The sequence below is a fragment of the Enoplosus armatus genome, chromosome 6 (genome assembly GCF_043641665.1).
Source record: "Enoplosus armatus isolate fEnoArm2 chromosome 6, fEnoArm2.hap1, whole genome shotgun sequence".
In the NCBI taxonomy this organism is placed as follows: Eukaryota; Metazoa; Chordata; class Actinopteri; order Centrarchiformes; family Enoplosidae; genus Enoplosus; species Enoplosus armatus.
This window is the reverse complement of record NC_092185.1, coordinates 6,335,766-6,360,497: the sequence shown is the minus strand read 5'-3', so window position 1 is coordinate 6,360,497 and position 24,732 is coordinate 6,335,766. Positions and strand designations below refer to the sequence as shown.

The 24,732-nt window shown below is 40.5% G+C and overlaps 1 protein-coding gene across 1 annotated transcript; it reads left to right on the top strand.

The window, feature by feature from the left end:
* Positions 1–6,601: 6,601 nt before the first annotated feature.
* Positions 6,602–23,368, top strand: rbl2 (retinoblastoma-like 2 (p130)). The gene is made up of 22 exons (XM_070906868.1): positions 6,602–6,739; positions 8,631–8,761; positions 9,603–9,803; positions 9,903–9,967; positions 11,311–11,439; positions 12,967–13,127; positions 13,906–13,970; positions 14,072–14,243; positions 14,434–14,597; positions 15,642–15,754; positions 15,829–15,932; positions 16,371–16,508; positions 17,199–17,363; positions 17,587–17,695; positions 18,052–18,306; positions 18,389–18,588; positions 19,319–19,495; positions 19,595–19,666; positions 19,941–20,040; positions 20,871–21,106; positions 21,392–21,559; positions 22,168–23,368. Exons 1-22 carry the CDS (start codon positions 6,602–6,604, stop codon positions 22,333–22,335), a joined length of 3,231 nt encoding a protein of 1,076 aa, XP_070762969.1. The 3' UTR covers positions 22,336–23,368.
* Positions 23,369–24,732: the final 1,364 nt, after the last annotated feature.

Genomic DNA, 24,732 nt, shown 5'->3' with positions numbered 1-24,732 from the left:
TGAAAATGTATATTTATAAACCTTCTATATTTACATTCAACTAATGATAAAAGATGACTTGATTCCTGTTTTACAGTCCTACAGCAGGGTTCCTTCCTTCCAGTCTTTCTTTGTGCACAACATTTGTTTGTTGTCTCAGGGGTCTGAGCTGCAGCAGCCTGGAGGAAGAGGGCCCCCTGCAGGACGAGCCTCCCCACAGCAGACGGCCCGTCCTCACGCTCCACCTGAGTCAGTCAGAGGCATGCTGGGAACTCCAGCGGCTCGGAGGCAGACATCAGTGTGGTACGGGAGCTGGTCTCATGATGCTCTCAGACTGCATCATTCCTCGGAAGCTTCAGCTGTCGTCTCTGCTGGGAGCGACGCCTCCTGCAGGCCTGCAGGTCAGCCTGGATCAGTGCTGTCAACACCTCCGTTTGTTGTTGAGGAGCTGGATCCTTAAACCTGGACCCTGCTGCATGGACTCTGAGCCAGCTCACTCTCAAGACCGCCAAGGAACAGGAGAGAGTCACTTTACCTGTGGGATTTCTAACGAATCAAAAGCTAAAAAAGACTTAAAACAACAAGTCACTGAAAAAAAACTTGGTGTTTCTCATATTGTTTCATATTTTTCATTATATATTTTTACATTTTCTGAATTCTACTTTGACTAGAGCTGCACCTAACGATCATTTTCATCATCGATTAATCTGTCAATCATTTTCTCAATTAATCAATTTTTTAGTTTATAAAATATCTGAAAATTGTAAATATATATATATATATATATATATATATATATATATATATGTGTGTGTGTGTCAATGCAATTTCCAAAAGCCATTTTCAGATCCCTTGTTTTGTCTGATCAAAAGTCCAAAAGCTAAAAGATATTTAGTTTAATATCATAGACGAAAACTAGCAACAAATGATATTGTGGATTAAGTTTGATCTATTTTCCGTTATTATTAAATTAAACACAACAATAATATAGGAGACAAAACAGACAGACAAAAGAAAAAACAAATACTGTTTTTCTAACGAGACAAACATATACTATTATTTCTAATATACTATTTCAAACATAATTATATGTATGATTAATTACATATTATTATATAGAGAGAATTATATATACATGAATGAAAGACCACAGTGGTTCATCTGATTTAAATCATTCAGTTGTGTGGAGAACATAAACAAAACCTCATTAATATAATGAGTTAAGGAGAATTTCCACGTGAATTAACTGCATTTATCCATAAACATGATCATATTTACCATGTCAGATATTTCCTTTAGAGAAACTTATGCAATGATGCTCTAATGTGGAGAAACGCTGCGTTTCAAAGACCAAGCCAACAGACACTGTTTATGGAGCGATGACAGTTTGGCTGGGACTTCAGTTACATATGAAAAGGAATTTAAGATATAATTAAGATATAATTATATAATGTATTTTTTATCCACTCTTTATCAAGGTATGTTGATTGTTTTAAATAATAATGTCAAGTTCCTGTAGTGACTTTGGATTTTGAAAGTAGATAAAAGATGCTACAACAACAAGTCCGGGGTAAGGAGAGACACCGAACAAGTCATGTGGTCGTTTAATACGTCATAAGTAGGCGCCGTTAAGTTTATTCACCGCCAGTTCAAAATGGAGCCGAACTCGCAGGATAATTCATCACTAACAGCTGCTTCACTTTGCTCCATTTTGAGCCTGAATGTTCCTCCAGTGTTCGAGAGCCAAATGTTCGAGCTGTACCGGGTCCAAACGGCCCTTCTGCGGCGCAGGAGGGTGCGGGAGATGATGGAGAGGGACCGGCGGCGGCGGCAGTATCTTCGGAGGAGGAGGGCGTTCCTGCTGTCCTCCATCGCCGCTATTCTGAGTCTCATCACATCCACCAACAGACCCATCTGGGTCCGGAACCGAAGGCCCGGGCAGAACTTCTGGTCTTCGGCGGAGTTATTCGACGATGAGGAGTGGAAAGCGCAGTTTCGCGTGTCCCGTGCGACCTTCGACTACCTGGTCGAACGGATCGGACCGGCTATCAAACGCCGCAGGACGAACTACAGGGTCCCCATCGAGCCGCGCCGCAGACTGGCCATCACCCTGTGGTGGTTCGCCAGGTCCGGAGAGTACCGCTCCATCGCCACCATGTTCGGAGTGGGAATAGCTACCGTGTGTATGATCGTGCGTCAGGTCACTTCAGCCATAGTGGACCGACTGTATCAGCGCTTCGTGTCGCTCCCGAGCGGACAGCGGCTGGACGACACCATCAGAGCCTTCAAGGACCGCTGCTACCCGCAGTGTGCCGGGGCCATAGGCGGGACTCACATCCCCATAGCCCCTCCGAGGAACAACCCGGACCACTACATCAACAAGAGAGGGTGGCACTCTGTTATTCTGCAGGCTGTGGTCGACCACAGCGTTTGGTAAGCACCGCACCGCACCGTAGATTGTGAGTGTAAGAAACCAACGTCAAGTTAACACGTGTTTTTTTTTTTTGTCCTTAACAGTTTCACTGATGTGTACGCTGGCTGGCCTGGAAGTACGAGCAGTGCCGCTGTGCTCGCCAGCTCAGACTTGTACCTGAAAGCAGAGGACCGCCCAGATGGTTACCTGTTTCCCAGAGAGGTGAGTCGGTGTCCAGGGGCTTTAAATTCCCCTCCCCACCTTCTCCTGGCATCTTGCATCTGTCACCGTGCTGAGGGATGTGGATCTTTATACAGCTCATGCTTGTCATAAAAACACAGCACTCTTCCACTGCAAGAACTTAACAGCCGTTAACCTGGAGCTTCCCATAACCTGAGCCTCTAAGACCCCTGTGAGGCTCTTAGAATAAATTTGATACTGTATTTTGCAAACCGGCATGTTTCAGATGTACAAAATAAAAAAGGATACAGTGGACAAATCTGTCATTTTTATGTGCTGTTTGGTAGATAATTTAAGTAAGCTGTTGTGGGACAGACAACAATGGAAGAAGTAGCACTGATGTTTTCTTGCGCACTGATTCTTCATTCGCTTGGTTGTCCTTGTCAATACAGCTGCAGTAATAAAGTGGTGGTTACTGTTTTTCTTGTTTGTTGTAGTCGTCCTTGTTGTGATGTGACAACACATCTGCTTGACGAGTCACAATCCGCATCACTGCCGGCAACCCTGAAAACCTGAAAGTACCTGGAACTTGGATTTAGTATCACCTCCACCAAAGGCAGCGGAAACAAAAGCTGAACTCGTGACGATTGCCACGCGTAACATTACATTTTGTTAAGTCCCTGCAGTGGAAAATGGATAAGAGTGAGTTGCTTTGAATTGCCTAACACAAAAAAAACTGCACTCAGATGTTCAAGTTGGTTAACATGGGCACACACATAGACAAAACAAGCTGAGCTGGGTCCATTCTCAGCATTGCTCAGCCACTTAGTGGTAAGTGGCACTGTGTATGTGTGTGTGTGTGTGTGTGTGTGTGTGTGTGTGTGTGTGTGTGTGTGTGTGTGTGCACGTGCTTCTTCTGAGTAGATTTGGGCTAAAGTCTTCCTTTTAGCCCGTTTACATGTCTGATTGTCTTGTATTCCCATCAGCTAAGGATAACCTTATTATGACCTACTTTAAGGAAAAGAAGGATATAACATCGTCAATGTACACAGACAATTTAAATCTGTCTCTTCATACCAGTTCAGCACCCATGTTGCCGTGTGAGGCTGCTCGGGGCAATATGTATGTGATAGTAAATTCTCTGGAAATTGAACAGAGGAACTGTTTATGAAGGTGTAAATGTTTTCTTCTTTCAGAAATCAGTCGTGTCTGACGGAGTTGAAATCCCCGTCCATCTCATTGGTGATGCACCGTTTCCTCTGAAGCCATGGCTGATGAAAGGATACAGCCTGGAACACCAGCTCTCTCCTGAGCAGCGTCGCTTCACCTACACCCTCAACTCCGCTCGCTCTGTGGTCGACACCGCTTTCACTCGCCTGAAAGGACGCTGGAGATGCCTGCTGAAAAAGAGCGACATTGACATCTCGATGATGCCCAGAGTCGTCGCTGCGTGCTGTGTTTTGCACAACATCTGTGAAAATCGGGGAGATGGTTTCCTTCCTGAGTGGAACATTGAGATGGCTCCTTCTGCCAATTATTTGAGACAGCCTGATACAGAACCGTATGATGGAGACACGTACTGCACTGCTGAGGTCATCAGAGACACGATTACCTATAACTTGTTGACTATATTGCAGTACTGAACCCAAAAACTGGCCACAGACAGAAACTAACTACAGACTGCCTGCAGGGAAGTGGGGAGTCACAGCAGCTCAGTAAAAGTCTAGATAAAGACTTATCACTGAGGAACCCTCATTATTCCCATACTTGTCACTTTACTGGATGTTGTTTGTTAGCAGTGGATGTCGGAGATCTGTTTAGATTTCTCTGTAGAAGTTACATCAGTAAAATAACCTTGGACCCCTTTTAGTCACTTCGTGGGTCTTGGACGGATCAGATATCTGATCTCTAAAAAGTTATGTGTAAACGCATCCAAGAAGCACTCAAGATGGATTGACATCTGACATCAAAGGAGGTTTGATACTCATTCTAGCCAGATGTTAGAAATGAAAGATGTTCGAAATGCATCCGTCTCTCCAAGACACATATGTGATCTTTCCTCCTCCCACAGTGGAACTGTGTCAGCAGTCTGTGGAAATATCCACTCGCTGTCTGATGTTCTTAATACATCCACAGTTTGTCTCCTCTGTCCTTGTGATAACGGCAGCTAAAGTTTCACTAAAATGACTCTTAAATGAGCCATTTGTTGCTCCAGCCATTTCTACACATACGATTAAATACACAGAGCACCGAGCTGATGTACTTGATGATCTGACTGACAGAGACGTGTGACTGAGTGTAAATCAAAGACTCTTAAATCTCATCTGGATTCTATCTGGATACGAGATTTGAGTGGAAATGCGGCCTTGGACTAAACAATGTTAATGGAGGCGTTATGAAAAACAAGATGTTTCTAGATTTTTCTGTACAATGTTATTTAAATTATATAAAACCTTTCAAACGTTTCTCACTGTTTCCATAAAATCATCATATCGAAACAACAAATACGATCAACTTATAAAATATGACACATTATATATTAAAGGCACTAGAATAATATATATTATAAACATAATAATGTGCCATATTATTATAGATTAACAACCAGTTATTGTTGCTGGTTGGACCTGCTCAGAATGGAGTTGTGCGAAGCTCTGCTGAAAAGCACCCAGTAAAATAAGTGAAAACACCTGTGCTGGTGGGCCACAGGTGTATCAGAATCAGAAATACTTTATTGATCCCGGGGGGGACATTATATAGTACCAGTGCTCCCATTCAAGAGTAGAAAGTAGCATAAATTTTGACTGAGTTAAAGGAATAAAGGAGAAAAGTAAGAAAAAATAAGAAAACAAACAAGAGTGACTGTTAACAGGCTGCATGCACGGTCGGCGCACGCGCACCGAAGACAGTGTATAAAATAGTTAGTCAGGTCCTCAATCAGCTACTATCAAATGCTGCTTACATTTTAACACATCAACAATATTCATACATTCATGTCAAATATTTAATACAGAGTCTCAGAAGTCTTGTTTTAACACATTCTGTACACAAGATTAAAAAGGAATCCTCTATTAGGATTTGGGGCCTCTGTAATTTAACACTAATACATAACTACTTTATATGTTTGAGTATTTTAAGTACATCTTGATATTACTTATGTTATTTTACTAAGTAGAATCGTGAATGTTGGAATTTTGCTTGCAATAGAGTATTTTTACGTATTAGTATTGCTACTTCTACTTCTTTTTCTACTTAAGTAAAATCATGAATTGAATTTTACTTGTAATGCGAGTGCTTTTATAGTGAGTTATTTCTACTGTTGGTTCAGTAAAAGATCTCAATAGTTCTTCCACCACTAGCTATTCATGTCACTCTGTTTCATTTGGGTTCGTCTGAAACGAAACAGCCTACAGCTAAAGTTTGGTGTAGTCTGTTTCGTTTAACACGAAGCTAAAGCTAAAGTTTGGTGCCTGTGAAGCTGATTTATCGACTGACTGTAGTATTATTTAAACAGCCGAAGCCCGAATTAAAAACTGTATTTTGTGATCGTAGCTTCCAGCAGACACAATTTAAAAGGTGTTAAAGCATTTTAGACGCTCGTCTGGACAAACTTCCGTGAGGACTCCGAAGCAACTGACAACACAAAAACAACCGGAAGTAGTGGAATTAGATTGACGGTCGACCCACCCATCCAATGCTCAGCTACGCACGTTTAGTGGGCTGGGGTAAGATACGCTGCTTTTGCTATCCTCTAAGTAGAATACGCACAGAAATGACGTTTCACTGTCGCGCGTGGCTCTCCGTACGTCCGTAGCGGCTACGCGTCGTAGTGCCTGTCAGTCAAAGGACATTTAAATGGCCATACTGTACAGAGCCGTAAACCTTACAGCACGCTAATAACACTGTTACGGTAATATTTCGGCAAACAGCTACGTAAACACCTTCTGTTTTTGTTGTTGGCGTTACTCTTTCCCCCGAACCCGCATTTTAATCGCTAAATTTGTTCGGAAAGCTAAAAAAAAAAAAAAAATGAGCGACGAGGACGACTTTTTGCAGAAAGCCCGAACCGGGTTTGAAGATCTGTGTCGAGCTTTGAATATGGACGAAGAGGCGAGCAGCGAGGCGTGGAAAACCTACGAAAACATCAGCAGAAATTTTACATTAGAGGTAAAAACCAAAATTCATCAGTTACATTCATTTTTGTGTCGTTGCTGTTGCTTCCCGGTACCGCTTTCATCCACTGTCCATATTTACTGTAACGTTATCGCTAGCTAGGTTAATCTACTAACAATGCTAACGTATCTATAACCTCAGCCCACTTTCTATCGTTTTACAGTATAATAGAAACACGAATAAAAATTATAGTCTTGGGGTTGAATGACTTAAAACCAACAAAACACAATAAACCACAGTTTCCCAGCGTAGATGGTTAAAATATGATGGTTAGCCTTCTGCAAACACGTTACTGCGATGCTAAACAAACATATCACTCTACATAATGTAAACATATACATTGCTGCATGCCGGTGGGCCGTAAATGTTATGACATTACATGGTAATAATATTGCGTGGATAAGCAGGAAGCCACTAGAGGGGAGGATTTTCATCATGGCTCAGTGTAACCTAATACAACAGACTGACAGATGATTAATTACAGTACCTGCTTATTAAATAAACTAATGTTTATTTATAGAGCAACTTTAGCCTGAAATCCCTTTGCACACTGGTACTTAAGTACAGTTTTGAGGTACTTTTTTTACTGTGTTATGGTATGTTATATTTCTACTGCACTACATTTCAAGGCAAACATTAGACTTGTTACTACATTTATGTGACAGATGTAGTAAAATAGATTTTACAATAAACATATCAGTTTATAAAATATGATGCATTGTTGTAGAATAAATTACCCAGTAGTTTAGCCGGTGGTATATTAATACTTTGCTCCACCTCGACCAACTACAAAAGTTTTTTTAAGTTTTCGCTACTTTTACTTTTGACACGAAAAGTACATTTTGCTAGTAATTCTTAGATACTTTTACTTAAGTAACATTTTGAATGAAGTATTTTTACAGTGCATACTTCCTCTAAGACTGACTGTTACAGAATGAGCTATCCAGTAGTATATAAAATTGTTAAAAGGAACCCACCCCAACCAACTACAACAGTACAATGCTGCTCACACATGAATACATCAGTAATAACAATCCAATAATATAATATATAATCGTATAGCGCTCATAGGAGCCAATTCCCTCCCTAATCAGTACTTTTACTTTTGATTGTTTAATTGCATTTTGCCAATAATACCTTAACTTGTAATGGAGTATTTTTAAATTGCGGTTTTGATAATTTTACTTAAGTAAAGCATCTGGATACTTATTCTACCACTGCTTCTGCACACTTTATAAGAGGATTTAAAATGTCAGAGGTATACATGCCATGCAGACAAACAATCCATGACTACACAGACAGGTAAAATTATTTATTCGATCGGTAGAAAATTAATCAGCACCTATTTTGATAATGGAATAATCGTATTAGTCATTTTTAAGGAAAAATGCCAAATATTTGCTGGTTCCAGCTTCTCAAATGTGACGATTTGATGCTTTTCCTTGTCACACATGAACTGAATATCTTTGTAGGTTTGGACTGTTGGTGACAAAACAAGACATCTGAAGACAAAATGATTCGTTGATTAATTGAGAAAATCATTGGCAGGTCAATTGGTAATGAAAATAATCCTTAGTTGCAACCTTAATATATTCAGCAGCAAAAAATAACTGACACATGTTACGTATTTATGAATGAAAAAGTGCTGTGTATGTTTGTATGTATGTATATACAGTGAGAGAAGAGAATAACCTCATCTGTCTCTTTCTATCTCTCTCTGACTTTCTCACACACTCCCTTTTCTTTCTGTTCCTCCCTCACTGACTCTTTTGTTTTCTCCTGTCTCCCCCTTCTCTTGTCCCTCATTTCTCTCTTACTTTCTTTCATTCATCATTATTCCCTCACCCTCATGTAAACACACACTCATGTGCTCCCTCATGTGCAGGGTAGTGAGCTGCACTGGCTGGCCTGTGCTCTCTACGTGGCCTGCAGGTCCTCGGTGCCGACGGTGGGAAAAGGCACCGCTGAGGGGAACTATGTCTCTCTGACCAGAATCCTGCGCTGCTCAGAAATGAGGTAGGCCCATAATGCACCTGTGCACTCACCTACAGGTCTGTCTGCTGCAGACTCTCAAGGGACTTGAGTCAGACGGGGGTCACGTGACAGATGAGGTCACTACTGCTAGCTAGTTAGCATGTTTACTGCTGGCTGTGTGAGCTATTATTACAGCGTTATCTTATAGACCCCCCTGGCTGAGTTTCTTCATCACAATACATATATTTCACTATGAATTGATTACTGATGTTTGTTGTCTTTTTCCGAGCTACAACTGCAATACAGGAATTACCTTGTTGCTTGCTTGCTTCAAGTCAAGTCATAATCATCGTTTATAAACTTGAATATTTTTTGCATTTATTATGTTCAAATAAGTGATAAGATCTAAGATAATGAAGGTGAAAGAATGAAGAGATGCAGCAGGTTGATTAACAAGTTTTATAATGTTTTTAGCTTTGCTGTAGAGTTTTACTAATTTTTTAAGGACACTGTTACACTGTTACACCCTCTTCAGTGATTTCCTTCTCACAGTACAAACTGTCAAGCTAGCAAGGCTACCAAAAAGTAGCCCACTGACCCCTTCAGCTGTCTCCATCTGTCACCGGACCCTTGCCTTGAAGACAGTTGTAGCGGCCTCTTGAGAGTCTCCCGTCTGTCTGCACCACCTTAGCTACAGTGACCTGTCTTGGCTTAAATTAACAGAAAAGCTGATCCTTTGCTTGCTTCTGAGCTGTGTCTTTACATCAGGTGTGTTAGATAGGTAACAGATTAGTCAGACACACAAATCACAGGCAGTGTTCAGTCATTTTCTCAGGTTTGTGGTGTAATTCTGCCCTGTTCTCTCCCATCTGCTCCCTCGCAGCCTGATTGAGTTTTTTAATAAGATGAAGAAGTGGCAGGACATGGCCAACCTGCCTCAGGATTTCCGTCAGAGCACTGACAAGCTGGAGAGAAACTTCACCGTGTCGGCGGTCATCTTTAAGAAGTACGTTCCCATCTTCAAAGCCATCTTCAAGGCCCCGTCAGAGGATCCGCCCCGAGTTCACCGCAGCCGCAAACAGAGGTGGGACATCATGACCTTTGACCTCATCAAAATACTTAAAAATTTTTTTTAAAAAAAATAATATTTTTTTTTAATTTGTTGTATGTCTTTTCTTTCCAGACGTCATCCCTGCACTGTGACGGAGGTCTTCAGCTTCTGCTGGGTTTTGTTTGTCCATGCTAAAGGTAAAGAGTTATTGTTTCTTCATTTATCCATCTAGACCAGTGTGTAAAAATTACTTCTAAATTTTATCTGAAGTTAATATGAGGGTCTCCCAAAATGACAGTTTCTTTAGTTTGGAATTCACACTTGTCTCCTTGGACAGTGTGAACAGAGCTTCGGCGAAGGGATAGTATCACTTAGAGATTTTTATACTTTTTTTTTATAAAAACTGAACGTTTTGAGGATATTCACTTGATTTAAAGAAGGGATCTCTGTGGCCAGTGTGAGAATTGTATTGAACCTATCCTTTAAAGTGCTAGTCTTACTGCTAGCTAACAAACAGTAAGAAACCAACAGGGATATAGAGCTCAGGATCAGCATGTGACCGATTTACACTGATCTGAGGGCAAGTGCAGGCTTGTTAGCATCAGCTGGACATCATCATGTAAAGTCCTGCTGCCATTCACGGTCCTTTTATTTCCTGCTCCATGGAGATTATGTTTTCACTAGTGTTACTTAGTTACTCTGTTTGTCTGTCGACAGGACTCTTAAAACATCTGAACACATTAAAGGAATTTCTAAAGGCAGATTTGGACAGGGGGATGGGGATTTGGGATTTCCAGTGATATTTTAGACGTAATTATGAAACTAAGAGCAATAAGGATTCAATTCCACCTCCAATTATTTAATGTTTACACAGGTTTGTTCTCTCAGGATACACTCTAGTTTCATTTCTGGATGTATTTACTTTACCAGAGAACAAGGCTCTTTGTGTGTTTAACATCCTTGCCCACACCCAGACCTGGGCTCTGACAGTACAGCCTCGGTCCTCTGCTGGTGACCCCTGAGTAGCCCCAGTTTGTTCCTCTCATGTATGACCATTACGTTAAAGTCACAGAGCATCTGATTTATAGAAATAAATGCTATTAACACACAGTATCTTTGACATCTCTCTTTCAACGCCCCCCCTTCAACTCTCCTGCTCCCCCTTTATTGTAACGTGCTGTATTGTATTGTATTGTCTTTTCTTTTCAGGTTGCTGGAAGTGACATATGTCCAGCTGTTTTTGTAAAATGCAATGTTAATACGCGAGAGGAACAAGCTGGGTCCAGCCCCTGAGCAGCTCTGAGGTGTCTTGCTCAAGGGAACCACAGAGGTTTTTACTGAGGGGAAGAGTGTTGGTACTGATTTACTTTCCCTGCTCTCATCTGACATGCCTGTTCATAAATCCCCACACTTCTGTGTATCTGATGTTTAGTTGAAACCTGCCTGTGTAGATTTGGCAGTAATACTGTCATGGTCTGTTGTGCCAACTTAGCCTGAAGACATAATAAACCCCTCATGTGGTGTCATGTTTTCCTTCCAGGGAACTTCCCCATGATCAGCGATGACCTGGTGAACTCGTATCACCTGCTGCTGTGTGCTCTGGACCTCGTCTTCACCAACGCTCTGCTGTGCAACGCCAGGAAAGACCTGCTCAACCCAAACTTCAAAGGTACTGCACTCTACACTGCCCAACGCTGCTGCGTCCACGTAAAGGACGAATTTCTGAGGTGCTCTGGAAAACAGAAAAGGCCTGTGTAGCTTTAGGTTTGAAGCAGGAGTAGACAGCTATTGAATGGATTGTGATGAAATGTGGCTCAGACATTCATGTTCCCCTCAGGATGAAGTGTAATAACATCCTCTGACTTTTCATCTAGCACCATCATCAGGTCAACATGTGTCCAATACTTTAGTTTATGACCAAATACCTGCAGAACTAATGACATTCCCATCAGCCCATTAGCATGCTAACACACTAAACTAAGAAGGTGAACTAAAAAATCTGTTCATGCACCTTAAATGTTTTGTAACAATGAGTAATCATCTTATTTATTATATTTGAAGGTCTCCCCTGCTGTAGTGGCGTAATGTTTGTTCACAAAGACTGTTTTGTATTTAAATATTTCATCAGATAGAAACGTAACATTATTATTAACGCCAGTCACATCTTTGATGTGCAAAATCTTGAACCACATCCTTCCCACATACGTCTCAAAGCTCAAACTAAATTTGGGCACAGAGTTGCGAAAACTTGACATTGAAGAGTCATAAAATTAAATCAACACTGGTGTATAGGAAGCCTGCTTATCAGTCATGTACACTACTAAATCAGACACGTGAAATAAATCAAAAGTTATGCTCTTTTTGCTGAACAAATTCCAACCAGCCAACTCCCAAAAAGCCCTACAGCAGCGTATATCAGCGCTGCCCTCTCTTCCTGTTGACACCTGGTGTTTCCTCTGCTCCCCCCACCTCCACCTCCCTCTCTAAACATGGTGTTTATTGCACTGGAGAACCTGTTGAGAAAGGAAACTGCTCGCCTCCAGCTCCCCTCTGCAGCCCTGCCAGCCTCAACATGAAAAATGACACAGCGTCAAACTGTATTCAGACAGGAAACCAATTTCTTTCTTGTCTACGTGTCGGTTTGGAAATCCTAAACTGCAGCGGGGAATGAAGTCTTGTTGACGTGCCGCTTGGAATGTAAAAAAAAGAATTACAGAGAAAATGGAACGTAAGATGTGTTGAATATGAAATAAGAAATACATCAGGTTAGAAATAGAAAGAATGAGGAGATGAAATGATGGTGATATCAGAGTTTTTAAAGCTCCCTCCCAGACACCTCATTTAAATGATGAAAAACAAGCTGGTCGAAGCCAATGATGTTACGTATTCCACATGTGAAAAGGGCTCAACACTCAACATGTGTTTTGGTACAATGCATTCTGTTTTCATGGTGCAGGACATGGTCTGTGTTCCTTTACTACAGCTGATTGCTTCCTGTATGATTCAACCCTGGCAAATCAGCCAGTCAGAGACTAAAAGTTGTTTACTGTCACACTTACCATTCTTTCAGATTATTCACCAAACTCTGGTTGTAGCCGTGGTCATCTATAGGAAGTAACATCCTCAGACTGTCAGACTGTTAACCAGAGAATGTCGAATCATCAGGTTTCTCGTCTCTCTGTCTGGTGTCCTCCAGGTCTACCAGAGGACTTCAGCAGTAAAGACTACAGGCCGTCCTCAGGTCCGTACTGCTTCATAGAGCAGCTGTGTGAGCTGCATGACGGCCTGGTCCTGGAGGCCAAAGGAGTCAAAGAACACTTCTGGAAACCCTTCATCAAAAAACTCTTCCACAAGAGGGTAAGACATGCTGGGAGACACAAATATGCTTTTTTTTACCTGACAAAGCAAATTGTAAAGTTGTCTTTTATCCCTTCTGCAAACAGCCTTAGACTTCCATTCACTTCAGTACGATGAAAGGACCATTGTGGAAAACAAAATTAATTTGATTCTGTTTTGTTGATTTTTAAGACAAATGTTGTTTTAAAAACTTGATGTTCCAGATTTGATCAGAATTGAGGATGGAGCTTTAATTGAAAGCTATTTCTAAAGCAGAAATAAAAACTTCCTAAAGATAAAGTCCTCCCACTTGTATTTATGTAGATTAATCAGACATACAGACTGACAGTTGATTAATGCTAATAATCCATGAGGGATGGATCATATAAATGACCAGACACGAATAAAACCATTAATTCTCAAAAATAACAATAGTCTCAATATCTCAATAACAAATCACCTGTAACTCCACAGAATCCATCAATTATTTTTTTGTTTTGGTTGTATTTATCTTTCACATAGTAGTTAAATCAACTAAACATTAAATATATTAAGAGTCTTCATATTATTTTGTGTAGTATTTTTCTGACTAAATACTGCTGGTTTCAGTGGTGGATGTCTGTTCTAATAAAAGTTTCCACCTCTGATTTTCCTACATGATGTGGTTTTTGACTTCCTACCACCACAGTTAGGAAATAGATGCAGGGGAAACACACACACACACACACACACACACACACACACACACACACTCTGAGGCGGTCTGGTCCGATGGTGTTTGTGGTTTTGTCTCCCACAGATTCTCAGAGGAAAAGAAGACGGTCTGACTGGTTTTCTGGACCCCATGAACTTTGGAGACAGTTTGTGAGTGTCGGCTATCATCAAACTGTGTTTTAAAAATGTATTGTAATTGATTGTGAGGTCAAACGTAAATAAAGAACTTATCTACTGTGCTGTACCCACAGTTTGTCTCTCAGTCGGGTGTATGAGGAACATGTTCTGGCCACCGGCAGTCTGGATGAGAGGATCTTCACCGGTGAGGGGGCGAGCGAGGACATCGGTACCCCAGGGCCCTGCCTGTGTGAGGGGGTGGAGAACCAGGACAGTGCCACCTACAGGCTTCACACCAACCTCACTGTGAGACTACAAACTTTCTATATTTAAGATTTAAGATAAGATTTGCCTCTTTTAAAGCAGGATTATTTAAACAGCCTATTGTTGTTGTTGTTGTTGTTGTTGTTGTTGTTGTTTTTTGCATTTTATTATTTATTGCTGTAAATAAACCGGAAATGTAAAATAACCAACCTGGTGTCTCTCCCCTCGTCAGGCCTCGGCTCTGAAGGTCTCCACTCCTCTGACCGGGAGGAAGTACATTCAGGAGAACAGCCTGGCGTCCCCGGTCTCGTCCGCCATGAAGAGTGTCGGGCGACTCCACACCCTGCTGTCAGGAACCAAACCGGGGCCAAGCGCTGAGCTAACAGAAACTCTCAGGTAGGTTTCTGTTACAGCAGCTGTGTGTCAGTGTAAGCGTAGAGTTAATGCTATAACTTAACATCCAAGTTAGGTACAACGTAGAGTTAAGACATAACTTAAAATGTACATCTCCCTGAGCAGGTGTAAGTCATTCATTACAGTTACCACTGCTTTCAAAACTTTATTAACACGTCATACATTTTAAAAAGTGCAAAAAAACTAAAATGTACAATAGTTACACATTGAGTTGAGACAGTAAATGTCATTAAAGAACTAAAAAAAAATTAAAACAGAAAAGAATAATTGATAAATGATAATAATAAAGTTAAGTCGCATAAATATGAAAAAAAATGAAGCAGACATATCGTATGAACATATTTCATTACAAGTTTAACAAACTTAAAGGTCCCGTATTGTAGAAAGCAAGATGTCTTGTTTGATTATAAAGCAGGTTTTGCTGTAAGTATGTAAATGAATACTGTCAAAGTATCAGAACGCTCAACGCACACAGCCAGTATTCAGAAACGGTGCCTTTAAACAAGCCGTCAGAACTTCAGTCAGGTTGTGATGTCACAACTATACAGTCACAGCACTCAGCCACGCCCCCAGCAGGTCATCTGCTCCAATCACAGCACACCTACAAAGTACAGGTCTGTTCAGAACTACTCTTCAGGTTTTTGGAGGTTGAGGTTGAGTTTGTCTAAAACGGCTCGTTTCAGACAGACGGTGAACTGAGGGGCTGCATAAAGGGTCAGTATAAAATAAATAAGGACTTTTTTGAACTGTGAATCATGCAAAGCTCCTCTAGTGGAGTCCCAGTATAAAATATAGAGCTGAAATGAGCATAATATGGGACCTTTAATGTAATTTCCAAATTCAATAATGAATAATTCAATAGTAAATATTAAAGATACTGTACATGAAGCTGATAATACTTTTGTATTTTTACTGCTGATACTTTACATGAAGCTGACATACTCTAACTCTCATCTCGTGACGTCACTGCACAGACCCGTGTGTATTATCTCCTGCAGTGTAATGACACAAACTGTATCCCTGCAGGACCTGTGCCAGAGACCCCAGTGATGTCATCAGCAAGCGCCTGAGGGACATGTTTGAGCTCTTCTCTCAACACTTTGAGGGCAGCGGGGCCGAGAACAGGGGGATGGGGAAAGGTACACGCACACACAAACTCATAAACAGAAAATTTGTTTCTCTCTAACGAGCTAAATAAAGGTTCTCCTTGTAGACATGGCAGTGAAGTATTTCCACCTGGCGGAGGCGCTCTACTACAGGATCCTGGAGTCCATCATAGAGAGAGAAAAGATGATACTGGGAGACGCTGACTTGTCAGTGAGTATATTCTACTTGGCAATGCTGCAGATATGAGATTTGAACTCGAGTCAGATGTAAGTGGCATGTATTTTAAATATTTAAGCAGATGCTTAAATATTTAAAATACATGCCACTTACATCCAACTCAATTGAAAGGACTTGTTTGCCGCTATATGTAAATGTAATGTTCAAAGGCTGGGTGACACTCAGAGACCTGAAAGACTGTATGAAAGACATCTTTATTTGCTGTTTAGTGATGAAGACTTATGACGTGACTCGGACTTGAGAAGTGGACAGCTGACAGTTAAAGCTTCTTTTATACCTCTTTAATTTAAATAAATAGACTTGAGCTTTGCTTTCACAATGAATACTTACAGGGATGGAAATTTGTAATACTCATTATGAATCTTAAATGTCTCAGTTTACTGTGATGACCTTGCATTGTGTGTGTTTCAGTGTATTCTGGAGCAGGACATCTTCCATCGCTCCCTGCTGGCCTGCTGTTTGGAGATCGTCATCTTCTCCTACAGACCTCCAGGAGATTTCCCCAACATGATCGGCATCTTCCAGCTCCCCGCTTATCACTTCTACAAGGTATCAATACGACCTATCACTTCTATCAGAATGTGTGTGTCTGTTAATGTGTCTCAATCTGTATGTTTGTATTCTGAACTCACTTGGCTTCAAAATGTGTTTTATTGTTGTTTTACTGGCTGATTTAACATCAGACAGCAGTCGCTTTGGCTAACACTGGCACATTTACAGTGATGTTGATCAATGTGCATCTATATTATATATCTATAAAAAAGATATATATAGAAGATATAATATATATATATACAAGAAAAGGTTGTAATGTAATTACACAATACAAAACATTTAAATCACAAATGATACCTAAGAATGTAGTCACGACAGCTCACTAAAAAAGTCAAAATAATTTACATATATCTGTAGAAAAGTCGTTTAAGTCATTTTTTCAAGCAAATATTTGAAGGTTTGAAGATTTGCTGCATTTCCTTGTTTTACATTTTAGTAAACTAAATAATTTGAGATACAAAATAAGCAATTTGAAGACGTCAATTTGGGAAGATAGCAGATAGAATAGGATACCCCCTTGGAATGGTAGTGATGTTGAAAAAGAGACAGCAGGTTGAAGTTCAGAGGAAATATAGTAAAAAAATCACCGGTGGAAAATGTAAAATATTAAAGGAGAGAAAAGACTGTTTTTGAACTTTGGTAAAAACTCCTTGTGTGTGTGTGTGTGTGTGTGTGTGTGTGCAGGTGATCGAGGTGTTGGTGCGATCGGAGCAGGGTCTGTTTCGGGAGGTGGTGAAGCACCTGAACCAGGTGGAGGAGCAGGTCCTGGAGAGCCTGGCCTGGACCGGCGACTCCCCTCTGTGGGAGAGCCTCCGTGCGGCCAAAGACCATGTCCCTGCCTGCCAGGAGGTCCATAAAACACAACTCACAAGCAGGACAACAATTCACTTTCACTCTAATACAAAAAACATATTCATTTCATTACGTGTTCTTGTTTGAATAAACTTATTAGACATGAAAACTGTAAATTTCAACACATTTCAACAAACTGTGTTTATGAAAGCTTCAGTTTTTCCTGTCTGTCATAAAGACGTTTGTGACTGTTGGTGGTCTGGATGTGTGTGTGGTTCAGGTGATGCCTCCTCAGTATCTGGAACAAAACGATGAAAGCAGCACAAGCAGTGTTCCCCTCACTCCCATCAACCACGGACCTGACCTCAACACCAACAGCACTGTCAAAGGTGTGTGTGTCATTTTATTTACTTATTTAATATGTTTGTCAGACTAGTAAAAGTCTCATAAAGAAACATGGAGAAAAATTGTAACTGAATACAGTGAGTTAAAATTAGGTGTAATTATTTTTATAAAAATTGATTTAACACAATTAAAGAGCATTTTAACACTCACACTACAGATTTGAATATTTGGTTTTATGTCCTGTGTTACTCTGCTGTTGTGTTTTAGTTTTTCTAGGTTCTTAATTTTTCATGTAAAGCGTCTCTGTGTCTTTAAAATACAATGTGTATAAAAATGCATACTACTATTAGTTTATTAGCACAGCCTAAATGTAAAGTAATCTGCTCCCCTCCCCCTGCAGGCGTGTCCCCCTCCCCCACCACCCTGCTGGATCGATACAGCTCTCCACCCACCGGCCCGGCCCGGCGCCGCCTGTTTGTCGACCCGCTGGACGGCGAGTCTGGAGTCACGTCCAGCAGTGCAGCACCGGCCGTCGTGACCAAGACCAGCCAGGCCAGCCTAGTCACAGCCATCCCAGCAGGGCAGACTGTTGTCACCGTGGCAACCGCCACCGTTACCGCCAACAACGGGCAGACAGTGACCATACCTGTGCAGGGTGAGCGACTGACAACATTAAACTGAGTGTGAAATATGAATGATAATAATAAATAACAAACAAGGACCTCCAACCTCTGCAGGTATAGCTAACGAGAGCGGAGGCATCACCTTCATCCCAGTCCAGGTGAGTGTGACCGGACAGGGCGGAGCCACGCTGCAGCCGCTGTCTGCACAGACTCTGACAGGCACTCTCACCGTCCAATCAGCTGTCACCAAACCAGCTGCCAAACCAACCAGCAGCCGGCTGAGGAAAGGCTCGCTGTCTCTGTTCTTCAGGAAGGTACGAGTCAATGCCGTTTATTGTCCTACTGTCTTCACCTTTTAACGTACAGTACCTCACAGCTTGTGTTGCTGATGATGATGGTGTGTGTGTTTCCTTCATCCTTGTGCTGATGTATGTGTCCACTAGGAGGCAGTATTTGTCATGTTTATCAAACCACAATGTAAAGAAAATGTAGCAGAAAGCAGGAAACAGAAATTAGTTTCACCACAGTGACAGTGTGTAAACAAACCATGACAAACGTAACTTAACTCAACTTAAATGGACGGATGGTGACAAGATTAACGACCCTATGAAGTGTCATGAAGAGGAGTTTAATTTCCTGCTCTGCTATAAGAGCATGATGCTGAACTGTAACTGCAGCCAAACTAACTAAAAGAAATAGAGAAAACTTCCTAACGACACGTTGAGAGTTGTGAGGTGTGCTCATCGGCTTCTCTAAGAACCTACGGTTACCCATAATACCCTTCTCTGTGTAGGTCCACTACTTCACTGCAGACTCTCTGCTTACAGTCTGAGACTTGTCTCAGACAAACATCCAGCTGTGTAAGAGCGTACAGTTTAGCAGTTTATAAACATGATGCTGCAGTTTTTTTGGCCACGACCGGTAACTTCCTGGAGTCTCTGCTGATGAGTATTTCACAAAATGTTGAACTTCCTTTTTGTACTACTTCCATTTTAATAAAATGGAGTAGTACATTGTGATTACTCATATTTTTTCCACTCACAGGTGTACCACCTGGCCAGTGTGCGTCTCAGAGATCTTTGTGCCAAACTAGACATCTCCTCAGACCTGAGGAGGAAGATCTGGACGTGTTTTGAATATTCTCTGGTCCACTGCACCGAACTGATGATGGACCGTCACCTCGACCAGCTCCTCATGTGTGCTGTTTATGTCATGGCGAAGGTCGGTCTCTGAGTACGATCATCCCTCCATACTGTGTGTGTTTCTGTCTACTGAAATAAATGTGTGTGTGTGTGTGTGTGTGTGTTTTGTTTTTGTCAGGTGACCAAAGAAGACAAATCCTTCCAGAACATTATGAAGTGTTACCGCACTCAGCCTCAGGCCAGCAGCAATGTAAGAACCTCTTTACACATGAAGAAAACTATCAAACAAAACATTTGAAATATTTACATTTACAGTTTATTTAACCCTCTCATTAAAAAAGAATCCTTGTTTCTTCACACAAGAAATAAAAGTGATAATCATGTTAGATAATTTATCTAATCTATCTATTTATCTTGGCCATAAGGCTCTTCTTCAGTAAAAGTACCAGTACCACAGTGTAGAAATACTCTACACTATTGCAGTAAAAGTACTGCATTCAAAATCTTTGTATGTGTGTGTTCAGGTCTACAGGAGTGTGTTGATCTCAGGGAGGAGGAGACGTCAATCAGGTGGCAACAACACCAACAAACACAACTCATCTGCTGACACCAACCAGGATCCAGGTATGAAAACACCTGTTTTAACACTCTTCGTCTTCTTTAATGTAGAATTGATTTAAAAGGCACCATTTAAACCTCACTAATACGTTTATATTAGCAATCAATCAAATGACAGTGTGTTTGCAGCACATTTCCTGTCTGGTTCAGTCTCAGTGTTTTCAGAATAAAAGCTGTAAAACAAACAGCAGACAGACACAGTTAGAGACAAGCTGGTGAACACAGTGGAGCATTTAGCAGCTGAAGAGCCATAAACTTCCCTCAGGAGTTGTAAGAGACCAAAAACAGCTAAAAGAGAGTGAATGTTGTGAAAAATATCCCCACATGTCTCTGCCCCCAAATGACCCAAAAAATCATTCAATCATTTTGTTGTAGTACTATACTATATATTATGTTATACTATATTACTACATTTCACCATATATTACATTTTATGTCCCATACACACTGTCCTATATCATACTATATTATGATGTATATATTAGTACATTATACACTATATTACATTTTTATGATATTTCTATATTAATACAGACAAACACTAAGTATCACTAATTAATCATATTATATATTATTCTACTTACTTTGCAGCTACTAATAACACCTCTGTGTCACTCTTGTCTTGTAATTTTGAGTTTAATTGCTCTTGTTTAGTTTCTATTTTTATTTATATACCTCTAATTATTCATTTTTTACTTCTCTATGTACCTGTACTTATTTCTGTCCCTCCGGGGATCAACAAACAAAGACTATCTTTATCTTGTCTTGTCTTGTCTTGTCTTGTCCATCCAACGTTGTTTGTTATTAAGTGATGTCTCCCACTGACCTCCTCCCAGCAGGTGGAGACATCAGTCCAGTTCCCATTCGCTCCAGCAGCACCTTGCCCACCCCCCAGCCTGGCAGTGCCCCCTCCACCCCCAACAAGAGCTCCTCCTCCTCCTCCTCCTCCTCCTCTTCCTCCACTGTGGGTGAGGGTGAGGAGGAGCGAGGTGACCTGATCCACTTCTACAACAACGTTTACATCAAACAGATGAGACACTTTGCTCTGAGATACTCTCCCAGCTCGCCCTCTGCAGGGGTACGTCCAGTCAGATTTGTAATTATTTGTATGTAAGAGAATTTATTTATGTGTATAAGATAATTATATATTATTATATATTATTCAGAATAATATATATTATTGGATTATAACTAAAGGTGGAGCTCATTTTAATGACTTTATATACTACTGAGTAGCTTAATCTATAATAATACATCATCATTTATTAGTTGATTTATATTTTGTATTATTAAAAAACATCTGTGTTCAAAATGAAACACTTATCTGTGTGTTAATTCTGTGTGTGTGCAGGTGGAGACCCCCCCTCTGTGTCCGTACCCCAGCCTGAGGACCGGATCTCCCCGTCGGATGCTGCTGTCCAGCAAACACTCCATTTACATCTCTCCTCACAAGACAGGCTCCGCCCCCACAGCCACCACCCCCCGAGACAAGATTTACTACTACATCTGCAGCAGCCCCCCCAACGTGAGCCAATAATAAAAATTATTATTTTATGATCGTGACGTGTATCTGACAAAATCAGCATAAATCCAGGTTAATGAAGTGTGATCGGATGAATTGATCACAGAGATGACAGAGAGTCCCTCACTGAGTCATCGTGCTGTTAAAGCTCAGATTTCCCTGAAACACCAAGCTGAAGTTTTAATATTTATGCACTCGAGACATTTTGGAAAAGTTGTAACAAAGAGAAAAAGAACCGTTTTCAAATTTAACCGCCTTAATGTGGAGGATTCTCAGTTTATCATGATAAATGCTTATAGCTCCTCCGGAGCCAAGCTAGTCCCTGAGCTTTGTTTTCCAGCAGCCGAGGACAGTGATGGGGGTTAACCCAGAGATGAAGCAGGAACGTTTCGACACAGCAGGCTATTACACAATCTAAGCTAATGTCACTACAAACAAAAGCCATAAGATATTATTAAAATGTGTTTTTTTATGATTTATTTAGAGAAACAGAAGATGGAAACAGGATGGAAACACATCCTATTTTTTAATTAGATTTTCTATTTAAGTAAACAACAAATATAATAGTTCTGTAACCTCTGACCTCAGTCCTGTGACCTCTGACCTCTCAGCGTCTCCAGGAGATCAACAGTATGATCCGGACCGGAGAGACTCCCACCAGGAAGCGCAGCATGCCTCTGGAGGAGGAGATGTCACCCAAGAGGGTTTGTCCCGACAACCACTCTGCCCTGCTCCGCCGCCTGCAGGACGTTGCCAACGACCGCAGCTCCTCCCACTGAGACCGTGGACACACACACACACCATCACCACGGTGACACCAACTTCCCATCATGCTATTATAGCACCACCCTTCACAGTCCCGTCATACAGGGTCAGAGTTCAGAAATTTTAGGAGCATTTTGGTCACTTGTGCCTGATGAGGAACAAACTGAGGTCAGATCAAGTCTTTTCACAGTACTCACCTGTAATTGTAACACTCAGTGCTGCCTGAAAACGTTATTGGCACATGTTTGCAGTCACTGTCCGTATTAACTTGCTTTGAAATGCCCTTAAAAATTAGATTGGTTTGAACTGATAATGACTGAGAGCGTGGTGATCGATCATTAAACACATTTCTTCTTCTGCAGTGCGTTCTGTTTAACAAACATGTCACTGACTCCGTGCCGTTAGTATTACGTTGCTGTTGTTGTTGATAATTTGCAGACGCTGAACTCTTCTCAGCGTCTTTCTGTGTGTGAAACTCTCCATTCCATCCATTTATTCTCTGATACCGAAATTTATTTTATTATTGAACTTTTTTTACGAGGAGTTTCTTACTGAAGTGAAGGTGTGATGAAGTAGCAGACACGACGTTCTCATACTGATGTTTTACTTACTTTTTTGAACTTTATTCTCTTAAACGTACGTACTTGTAGTTTTATTAGTCATTTTATGAAACTTCTATTTAACCGTTAGTTTACAAAAGAGTTTCATTTTTAAAAAACAGTTTATCCATCATGAAACTTGACTTTTGTTTTTAATCATTAAACATGTTAACATCTGTCAAAGGGCTCAACATTGATTATGCCATTTATAATGTTTGAAAGTGATTTTTATTGTCACACCAGCAGATATTTTGTCAGAACAATGGTCGCATTTTTCTAAGACATCCTCCTGTTGTCATGTGTTTTAACTCAAACTGTCATGAGAAACGTGTAAATATTTGTAAAAAAGAGAAAAGAAAACCTATTTTATGGAGGTGTTATAAGTTTAAGTGCCTTTATTTTTTACTCCTGAAATCTGTTTGTTTGTTTACATCCAACAAACTTTACCTTTATTAGATTTTATTGATTGATGGAATAAATCAAATGTTTAAACTGACCTGGTTGATTCTTTGTGTCGCCACTAGGTGTCGCTGTTGGTTAATATGAATGAATATTTTTTATTATTTTTATTTTTAATTATTATGCTATGCATACAACTACGCCCGGCCTCCATGGGTTTACAAGACACCACACATTCATTAAACATGTCCAAGAATTTAAAACCAACATTAACAACTTTCACAATGAAGAAATCAGAATAAACACCTTAAAATGTCCATCCAGCCTTCTTTAGGACAGGTCAAATTTAAACCACCATCACAGTTTCTGACCATCTGCACACACTGTTTCCTCCTGAATGTTTCTGATAATCCACAGAACACACTGTCAACTGTTTTTATCTCAAATGATGAGTTTAAAATCAGTCACAAATCACATAACTCAGTCAAATTTGAACACAGACATGAAACACATATTTTGAGATTCAGTGTGACTTACACTTTCTGAGGATCCACTGATAGAGATCACAGAAAAAAAGATGCTTGAGAATCTGCTCTTAAGTTTTCTTCAGTATCAAAGTAATCCAGACTCCATGGCAACATTCTACTTCCTGTAAGAAAGAACCTCAAGGACTTTGAGATGGAGGGGACCGTTTGTAAAGAGTTCGACCGGCAGCTCCAGAAAGACGCTGAGGGCGAAGACAAAGGGGAGCAAAGTGGAGGTCGTTAAAATCAGGGAGGCACTTTCCAAGAGAATGGATGAGGCCTGGACAAGAAGCAGGACGCTCTTGTTAGAGACATCACGGAGCTCACTCAAGAAATGGTTTTGAGTTAACAAATATGTGAATGAATGTGGCTCATAGATGTTGAAAACTAAATGTTCTCACTGAGTCACAAAAACGAGTTGATTTTCATATTTCTGGATGTGAAAAAGGAATAATCGTCAACAAATATCTGCAGTTTGAGGTTAATATCTATGACACGTAGTTATTTTGATATTCATGCTTAGACCCTTAATTATTATTTTGATTAATTATTCAATGTACAAAATGTCAACATAATGACACATTAATTCTTTCTTGGTCTGATGATCTGCAGCCAATAAAATAAAAAAGTATATGACACAAAAAACTGCACAGTAATAACTGACTGATGATAAATCAGTTAACAAAATCACAACATATACATGTCAGTAAATCTACTAACTGATTAATTAACTCATTAAGGGTTAATAAAGAGGCACTTCCAGGACAAAACTATTTAAATTTTGTGGCATGAAACATCAGCAGCTTCAGTCCAAACACATCTGTCACATCTGTCAGAATGTAAAACATGTCCACTGACAGAGCTGTGATGTCATTCACCCAACAAGCCA

Excerpts from the sequence above, each read along its gene's own strand:
- rbl2 (XM_070906868.1), top strand. The coding sequence starts at position 6,602 with ATGAGCGACGAGGACGACTTTTTGCAGAAAGCCCGAACCGGGTTTGAA. Across the intron at positions 9,804-9,902 it reads CACCGCAGCCGCAAACAGAG|ACGTCATCCCTGCACTGTGA; the intron begins GTGGGACATCAT and ends TTTTCTTTCCAG. Across the intron at positions 19,496-19,594 it reads CTGTTTATGTCATGGCGAAG|GTGACCAAAGAAGACAAATC; the intron begins GTCGGTCTCTGA and ends TGTTTTTGTCAG.